The sequence below is a fragment of the Geospiza fortis genome, unplaced genomic scaffold, assembly GCF_000277835.1.
Source record: "Geospiza fortis unplaced genomic scaffold, GeoFor_1.0 scaffold55, whole genome shotgun sequence".
NCBI lineage: Eukaryota > Metazoa > Chordata > Aves > Passeriformes > Thraupidae > Geospiza > Geospiza fortis.
The window spans coordinates 8,799,856-8,809,045 of NW_005054308.1; the positions used below are offsets into that span (position 1 = coordinate 8,799,856).

The 9,190-nt window shown below is 38.3% G+C and overlaps 1 protein-coding gene across 1 annotated transcript in view; it reads left to right on the plus strand.

The window, feature by feature from the left end:
- Window positions 1-8,026, plus strand: part of UBLCP1 (ubiquitin like domain containing CTD phosphatase 1) — a 10,523-nt gene extending 2,497 nt beyond the window's left edge. Inside the window, exons 5-10 of the mRNA XM_005418774.2 lie at window positions 360-458; window positions 1,399-1,436; window positions 3,551-3,649; window positions 4,092-4,208; window positions 5,525-5,652; window positions 7,001-8,026. Of these exons, the coding sequence (XP_005418831.1) occupies window positions 360-458; window positions 1,399-1,436; window positions 3,551-3,649; window positions 4,092-4,208; window positions 5,525-5,652; window positions 7,001-7,028 (509 nt within the window). The 3' untranslated portion in view covers window positions 7,029-8,026. The remainder of the gene's footprint in view (window positions 1-359; window positions 459-1,398; window positions 1,437-3,550; window positions 3,650-4,091; window positions 4,209-5,524; window positions 5,653-7,000) is intronic.
- Window positions 8,027-9,190: the final 1,164 nt, after the last annotated feature.

The window sequence follows — 9,190 nt, forward strand, 5'->3', positions numbered from 1 at the left end:
ACAATTGACTGGACTAGGTTTGAAGGAATCTGTTTTATATCTGGCCAGTTACTAATTTGCTAAGTGCACAGATGATTTGCCCTGACTCTTCAAAGATATTCATACTCAGAGATCTCTCAATTTAATTATTGCTAAGCCCTCGGGTAGCTGTGAGACCAACAGATAAATATTCCCTCTGCTTTGTCTTTCCACCTTTAAAATGGGAATGGGAGTTTGATACCAAATCATTCACGACCTTAAAGTGCTTCAGTGCTCCCCTCATGAAACTCTTTGAGTCTCTGGATAGAAAGGAAAATCAGACTGGATTTTAATAAGTAATACTTTAATACTGAATTGCTTATCTCTTATATTCTGTTTAGACCACAGGTCATGTGCTGAAACTGGGGTAGAGCTGATGAGGCCATACCTTCATGAATTCCTGACTTCTGCATATGAGGACTATGATATTGTAATTTGGTGTAAGTATTAAACTCTATGCCTAAGAATTTGTTGTAAATTGTCATCCAGAGCAGAGACTCCAGGTGGGAGGTTTTTATATTGCTTTTTAGTGTGAGTCACAAGATCTAAAATGATACAGAAATGTTTGGTTATAATTTGCACAACTATTAGAGATCTTTTAGAAAAATACCAGTTCTTATGTGAAAAAGCCCCACATACTGCTCACAAGAATGGGTCTAGTCACAGGATAAAGCTCAGCATCACTTTACTGACTGTTACTTTGTACAAAGAAACAGAACTGTATAATCAACATTAGAACACTGTTAGTGATTTTACAATTAATCTCAATGCAGACAACACAAAGTGAACTGCCAAATGACCCAAACTCTCCTGTGTGCAGGGGTGGTTGCTTGATTCTTTGCCTTTGCATTCTAGTTCAATTCCTGTCCAACAGCTGGAGACCAGGCTTTAGCCCGTGCAGGGTTCAAACCATATTAAAACTGTGTTACAAAATTCCATTTTCATAGTCTTGAACAATGTTTCTCCACATTCTTAGATCAGCAGGCAATTTGATACTTTGTTCTTTCCAGATTTTATGTATTCCTGACATTGCTTCCAGGAGGAAATCCTGCATAGGCAGTGAGGTTCCTCAGGCCAGGTGTATCCATGATCTTACAGGCTGTGCTTCAGTAACAGCTGATCTAGAAAATGGTTTAAATATTTGCAGTGCTTCATCTAGTTGTTCATTTGAAAACTAAGCTTTTCCAAACAAAAATAGACTTCCCTGATAAAAGACTTTAAGGCCCTAAAAGCTGCAACAAAAGTGGATCCTTCTAAAATTAAATTTTGTGTAAAAATTTGACATATTCAGTGAACAAGTTCTTAGCTTATTTCTTTGTTTTACCTGCCAATGACTTATTTTGATAAAGTATTCTTTCTGTTTTCTCCCTTTTGTTTCAGCTGCTACTAATATGAAGTGGATTGAAGCCAAAATGAAAGTAAGTTGCTCTGAAAACATCTGATTTGTTTCTGGTCTGGGTAACCCTTCATGCAGTTGTGCTCATGCTCAGCATTGTAGAGCAGGTTAGAAACAGGGGAGGTTGTATGAATCACAACCTGAGTTGTTTCAATTTCCATAGTCACTTGAAATTATCTTTATCACAAAACTAGATTGGATCTAATTTTAGAATTCCACACAAACTATCAGCAGGAGGTGTTAAATTTAGCAGAACTAAACACAAGTCAGTACCTGCTGAAACTTGGATTTGTCACGCAGCCCTGCACAGATGCTTTCATCTTACCTCTAATTATAGAGCTCCAGTCTTTAAATGTGATTTTTTTAAAGGAACAGACAGCTGTGACATGCTGGAGTAGGTTATCAAGAGGAAACTCTTCCCATATTTATCTTTACCTCTTATAGCTGGGGCTTCTGTTGCTTCCTCTGCCTTACTAAACATCCCATAAAAGCTCTTTCATTTTCTGGTTTCTTCCCTACTGGAATCAGGCAGGAAGCCAGTTTTGAACAGCTGACCTCATGGTAAACATATTTACAGTCAGGCTTAGCTGTAAATCTAATGAGCTTACTAAGAATTGCTGTGTGTTTGGTTGGTGGGTTAGGGGTTTTTTATGTTTATAAATCAAAAGTTATTTCCATTCCAGGAATAACCTTTCTAAATTTAATTTTTTACTACAAACTATTTTTTAGGTTTTCACAGAGCAAAACACATTTTTCCAGTGTTTTCTTCTTCCAAATAATTAATTGCCACTATTTTTTCTAAACAAAAATGCCTCTTAGAAATGATAATCTTTAGTCAGAACTATGAAGTGGAGTTAGTGCAAGTAAAATCAGTGCTGAGCCTTGCAAACATTGCATTCTTGTGTCACATATTTATACTGTGTTGTCACAGTAGTGCTTGGACTCGGTCTTGTGAAAAATCATTGTTCAAAACTGGGTTCTTTCCCCTGCACTGGTCACCTTTCTGCATTTCCAGGTTGCTTTTCCAGCCCTCCTCCTGGACCCTGATTCACTGAGATTCCTGCCACTAGATGCCACTTTCTGTTTCTCCTTAAACTGATGGCACCAGGGGTGCTTCCCTGCCAGAGTTTCACTTTTGGTCAGGGAGCTGTGATTCCAGCAATAGGTGGCATTAAAGTTTCTGGTTTAAAGTACAAAGCAGGAACAGCATTTAAAAGAAGGAAGTGTCAGACAAGCAAATTTAATCTCTCAGTTAACACCCATTTATGCCTGAAATTCAAACATTCTAGAACAGCTGGTTCTGTCAGTGTAACAGGATACTGACCCAGGGAGGTGTAGAGCATTTCATTTGCAAGATTGCATTTTTAAATAAAAACAAATCAGGTAAGTGTGGCTGGATAGTTGCAGAAGAGCTGCTGCAGTGGGTATTTTCTCCCTGTTACACAGGTTTGCACATTGCTGCTGTTTCACACACCAGAAATTGTCAGCAATATCTGTATTGTACCGTATCAGCAGATTTTACTGGTACTTTTCAGCTTTGGAAAGGATTTGAAATGGAAACGATGCCCCCTCATCTAGTCTTAAGTTTTTTATTTCTAAAAAGGTTGTTCGACTTAGAGTATTTCAGGAGTTACCAAATCTTAAAATTGCAAATTGACACTACCACTGGTTATCTTGGACATGTGCTGGAGGGAACAGTGACACTGAGATATTCCTGGGAATCCCATCTTGGATTAGGCTGTGATTTGTGCAAATCACTGTGAGGAACAAAGAGCAGCCAGAACACAATTGCTGTAAAGTTAAGTTGAGGTGTGGAGAACTTGTGAATGGTTGTGCATAAAGGTTTGAGCAATACCTCTCTGTATTTTGCCTTCTCTACAAAGTTGCTTTGATTTTCTGCCAGCATCAGCTGTTAAGTTACTGATATTAAACACTAAAAATAAATCCCTGTGTGCACTTTTATGATCATCATTATGTAACAAATGCAAATTTCCCCAGGTATCTATTTTTAGTGTGTCTCTGGTAAACCTCCACAGCTCACCCCGTGACAAACAATGCACTATAATTGTGGTTCCAGTTGTTGAGCAGTAAGACTGTCATAATTAGAAGCTTTAATCATAAATCTTTGTGATGCAGGAGCTTGGGGTGAGTACCAATGCAAACTACAAGATCACTTTCATGCTGGACAGTGCTGCCATGATAACAGTGCACACTCCTCGGAGAGGACTAATAGATGTAAGTACCAATTTTTATCCTAATCTTTTTCTATATTTAGCGGGGATTTTATCACACCCCTTTAAAATACTCAACAAAAAAAGTTGTTCAGGAGTTTTCATGCAATAAAACTGCAAGAATCTTGGAACCACAGATTTTTTTCTACTGAAAGTCTCTATTAATGTTTTGATTGGTATCTTTAGATGTCACAGCTTTCAAGTCAAACAGCAGCTAACTGTTGCAAGAAAACTTAGTACCAACAGAAAAGTTTTCCTTAGTGGAAGGTATTTATGTTATATTATTTCACATTTTCCTTTGTTAAAGCCAAACTACCTGCTAATGGTAAAGCAGAAGAATACAAGTGTTCATTCAAGTTAGGACTCAAGTTCCTATAGATGGCACTTTCATCTCCTGCATGTGATCTGATTTACCTCAGATACCTTGTATTGTGTTGTGTTTGCAGGTGAAGCCTCTTGGTGTTATCTGGGGAAAGTTTTCAGAATATTACAGCAAAAAAAATACTATTATGTTTGATGATATTGGCCGAAACTTCCTGATGAACCCACAGAATGGACTCAAGGTAATGGAAACTGGAATTTTCATTTACTGCTACTTTTTCTTGATACTTCAAGTAGTACTTTCTCCTACTTCTTTGCTGTAGCATAAAGAAAGACTATTTTTAACTAGCAAAGATGCATGTTTTGTTAAACCTTTTAATTCACAGTGCCATTTGTCTGGCTTAGTATTTCCCTAATAACAGTATTAAATAAACCTTCTGTTACTATTAAGTGTTTAATAGATTACCAAAATCAATGAAATTCTTATTTCTGCCTAAGTTATACCTGCAAGCTGTAATCAAGCTGGACATTGCTGACAGGCACCATTGAAAATGTGATGTTCAATCTCCAGAGTGGTCATATTCAAAAATAAGTCAAATAACAAATGGCTGTATTTCATGATAGTATGACAGGATAATCACAAGTATTCTATATGAGAAATAATTAGTACCTTGAGCAATTTTGACTTTAGAACAGTAAATATTTTATTTTATGCAACTGTCAGCCAGTGTGTGCTCTGTAATTACTGCTGGTTCTAAATAAGAGTACAGCTTGAATTTCTACGTACATCTGATAGTAGAGCAGTGTTAGCAGTAAAACAACTTGCATAAATCTCTCTAAAAAAGAAAAAGGTGTTTTCAAATGTAGAAGTTCAAGATGGTAGCTCTTTGAAAGTATCCACAATGTGAAGAGGAGAGCAGCTGATGAGATCTAACAAGATGATCTTAACTGAAAGGAGAATCAGGAATAGCAAAGATCTTGCTGGAAGGGGATTATCCAGAGGTCCCTCTAGCTCAGATTGGAAAAATGTTTGTCAAAGTGTTGTTAACAGCTGCAGACAAGAGCACTGAATCACTAAAACAAGGCCCAGGTATAATGTTTTCCAAGCTTTGATTCTGATATCTCATTTCACAACAGCTCTGGTTGTAGTCAAAGGCTTTTTGCTGAAAAAAAAAGCATCTGGTTCCAATGATACCACACAACTCACAATGCTGAGCTGAAAACCCCTCCTGCAGAAATCCCTGTGAAATCAATTAGAAAATGTGGCATTCCAGATCATTTCAGTCTGTCTGGGGGGGAAAGGCTTGAAGAAGTGCAAGAGAAAAGAATTTTTTTCTGGTTGGTGCAAGGTGAAAACCCCTCAGTCCAGTTTGCATGAACAGGACAAATTGGATCTGACCACTACTGGAAAAGGCTTTTTTCCCTCTTACCTGTGAAAAGTTGTAACTTGTCATAGTACTGAAAATATATTTCAGTCAGATGGTAAGTGATAAAGAATCTAAAGCATTTTTTCTTTATATGAGCAAATGGTTATACCCAGTTTCTTTCTTTTCTATAGATAAGGCCTTTTATGAAAGCACATTTAAATCGGGATAAAGACAAGGAGCTTCTAAAGCTCACCCAATACCTCAAAGAAATAGCAAAATTAGATGACTTTTTGGAGCTGAATCACAAACATTGGGAAAGGTAAGAAAAAAGGCAAAATTCTTGCATGCTTCTGTCCCTGACCCCGGTGTTTTGCTTGAGGTTATCTCTACAAAGACCAGAAACAATGGCACTGATGAACTTTATAACTTAGAGTTATAGACGTCCTTTAGTTTGAGGAGAATTTTAATAGGGCTGTAGTGTTGGGACAGCTTCCCTAAAGTGATAAGATTTTGACAGAATGCATCTGTGTTTTCTTACTTCTCCAGTATTCAGCACTGCCAATTATGCAATCATGCATCCTAAAAGGAAAAGAATTTTGAAGGAACATGGTCCCTGGAAACCTCTTTCTTTCCACCCCAGCAAAGTTAGACTGTGGGTTCAGATCCCAAATGCTTTGTTTTAGGGCAACTTTTCTAGAAGTTCCTTGAAAGCTTTGTGGTGCTAGTGTAGTTCTCAGGCACCATGCAGATTGGGTGGTATTGCAGGATTCATCAGCTCCAAGTAACTGTCTTACAAACAAAAACAAAACTTGGAGCTTTCCAAGTGCTTGGGGCACCAGTTAGCATCCTAATTCTTGCTAGAAAGTGATTAACTGAAGGGCTTCAGCAAAATTATTCTTGGTTTTATGCAACAGCCAGAGACTTCAATGCATGTGAAGAAAAACTGTTGGAAAATCACTTCTTTGATGTTTAAAAAAAATGGAGCCTTACAGACTTGATACAATTTTTCTTTTCTGAATAGAACAGAAAGTGAAATGTTAAACCTTAAAAGCAGTGAAATTCACTGGATATTTCACACTGTCAGTGAAATTGGTTGGATTCTTTCTCCTGGAGTATTTGCAAAGCCTTTCTCACACCACACAGGCAGATTGCTCCAGCTCTGGTGCCAAGAGAGCTGTGAGATCAGAATACAGAAAGCAGTTCAGAGTCACTCAGCTTCTCCAGAGAAGCTGCTGGAGGGCTGTTCTGTTCAGGTTATGCTGCATCAGTTCATTAAAGTCCTGAATTTATTTGAAGGAGTGCCATTACTAATGGGCCTTTTCATCTTAAAGGATATAAAAGCCACTTCTCCAACTGATGTAATTTTCCATCCTCTTAGAATGAAACAGGTTTCCATTTCCTTCCTCCCTTTTGTTTAAAAAGCCTGATAGAGTCTAACTAGAACATGACTTTGAATTACCGCAGGATAACCTATCGTGGAAATGAAAGGTGTTGAAATTAAATAAAAATCATAAGTGGTATTGATTGATTGCATTTCTAGTTTTTGGTTATCAGTAGGAGGATTGTTGGTGAGAAAAGAAAGCAGAGTCATACTTTGATCTTAAGATCTCGGGTATATTTGTGTCTACCTTTTACTTGGTGAAAAACTCTACTTTTGTTTCTTTCAGGTATCTTTCAAAGAAGCAAGGACAATAACACTAATAAAACTGTGTGGCACTGAATTGAAGGGAACATCACTAAGATCATTGGACTTTTCCTTGCTTTTGTGCTAGAGTATAATAGTGCTGGACACTGGACCCAATGCCAGAACGACTGCTAAACTTGGTCTTCCAGCTGGTTGGTTGTGGGTTTTTTAAAAGATCACAGCAATAAGCTCAAAGTGGGAGAAACAAGTCAGTTGCTTTTTCTTGCATTCAGTTCTGGTGTTATTTCTCAAAATACTTTCCTCTCCTTTGCTGCTGAAGTATAACCATAACCATCAAAGACCAAAACCATTCTGAGACTAGAAAAAAAAATATTTAGACCAAAAATGTTGATTAAAAAGCCAACCTTGGCAGTGTATGAATTGTATAAGTCCTCTATTCCCTCCATATTTAGAAACAGTCTCCCTCTCCCATTCCAGTATTTAAGTCTATAAACTACAAGTTGTCTAAGTTTGGTATGTATTAGTATGTCAGTGTTTCTCTGTGCAAGACAGTAAGATGGGAAAGTACCACCTGTGTGGCCAGTTTACCCCAGTGTGTGAACTTGTACTATAAAGCAGTGTTTACTGGAAAACAAAAGATTGAAATTTGAGGGAGAGAAACCCACTGTTATTTGATCAGTGAAAAGCAGTCTGCCTGAAAAATCCCCATATCTCAGATAAAGGGTTTAAACCTCAGATGGGAAAGTCACATTCCTAACAAAGCATGAACAAAACCCTTGTTCTCTTCTAGCTAAATCTTGTCAAAGTGCAAACACTGTGTTTAAATACAATATTCAGCCATACTGTTCTTAAAATATCATTTACTTGCGCTGCTTATGCCTGCACTATAGAAGTGTGATGTGACTGCTGTTTGGCATTTCCAACACTTGTGCATTATGCAGTTCATGGATTTGAAAGAAGACTGACCCTTTCAAATAAAAAATGGTATATATTGTTCTTAAGGAACTATAGCAGTTGTGTAAATAATAAATACCTTTTTCATACTTTGTGTCCTGTGCTGCCTTCAGTATTTAGCTTGCATAACAGAGGAACCATCGATAATATTAATTTGAGGGGGGTTGGAGGATTTGTTTGGATTCCAGAGACTCTGGGTTTGCATCAGGAGTTGAGTAAGAGCCTGGTTTGTGCCTCTGTGGATTAGGGACGTGGTGCAGCACCAGGCTGGCCAGGAAAGGAGCCCTGACAGCTCATGTCAGGACAGCAGGCACAGATGAGCTGCTGGGCTGAGCACACAAGGCTCCAGCTCAGTGACCTGTCAGAAAATATCCAGGTGCTTGTTCAGGGCTCTGTGTGCTTTAGTGCCAACCCCAGGTGCCTTTGACAGAGCAAACCAGAAACCTGATGCATAAAAGTGATGCTTTAGGTAAGGATGGAGGGTGAAGAGCTGCAGTTTTGTCTCCTAGAGCTGATTTCTGATCAAGGAGCTGCCTGACCCCTGTACAGATAGCACAGGGAGAATCCCTGAGCTTACACCAGTGATCCTTGCCTGGAAAAGCTGCAGCAGCAGAGATCATGGAATGTGGGACTGGTGTGTGGTGCACTGGAATTCCTTTGACTTTGAACAGTGGAAAGAAGTCAAGGCATTGCAATTAAATCAGCTGTGGAGTCTGCTGGGCAGAGAGAGAAAACCAAACCAAGGGAATGTATTTAAACATGCACCTGTATTTTTTTTTCTCAAAGTTGGCCTACAAGCAGAAGGTTACAGTGAATGAGCAATACTCATTTCTTTTGCTTTATACAAGCAAAGTTTAAAAAAATCAATCTTGATTTTATTTCAGTGACATGGGGGTTTTGTCCCAGAATTTGAGAGCATTCACTGATCTGAAGGTGATGTGCACTCGTCTTTCAAATATTTTATAAGCTGAGCTGGAACATGCAAGTGTGATCTCAAAGTGACTGTAACACAGAGCTCTTGCTGACAAGTTGTTATGTCTTTTATGACTAATATCATTTCCCTTACTATAATTTCTGTTTGGAGACTAGTCTTGCAGTTTGATTTAGTTATCTTCTAAAAATGCTGCTGGGACTTACTTGGCTGAGATATTTAAAATCGTGAAGCTGTGGATAAGGCAAGCACAAACCTGATGTTCAAATGACTACAAGAGTCAGGGGGCACTGATGGGAGAGTGGGCTAAAATGGTAAAAGCAGCAG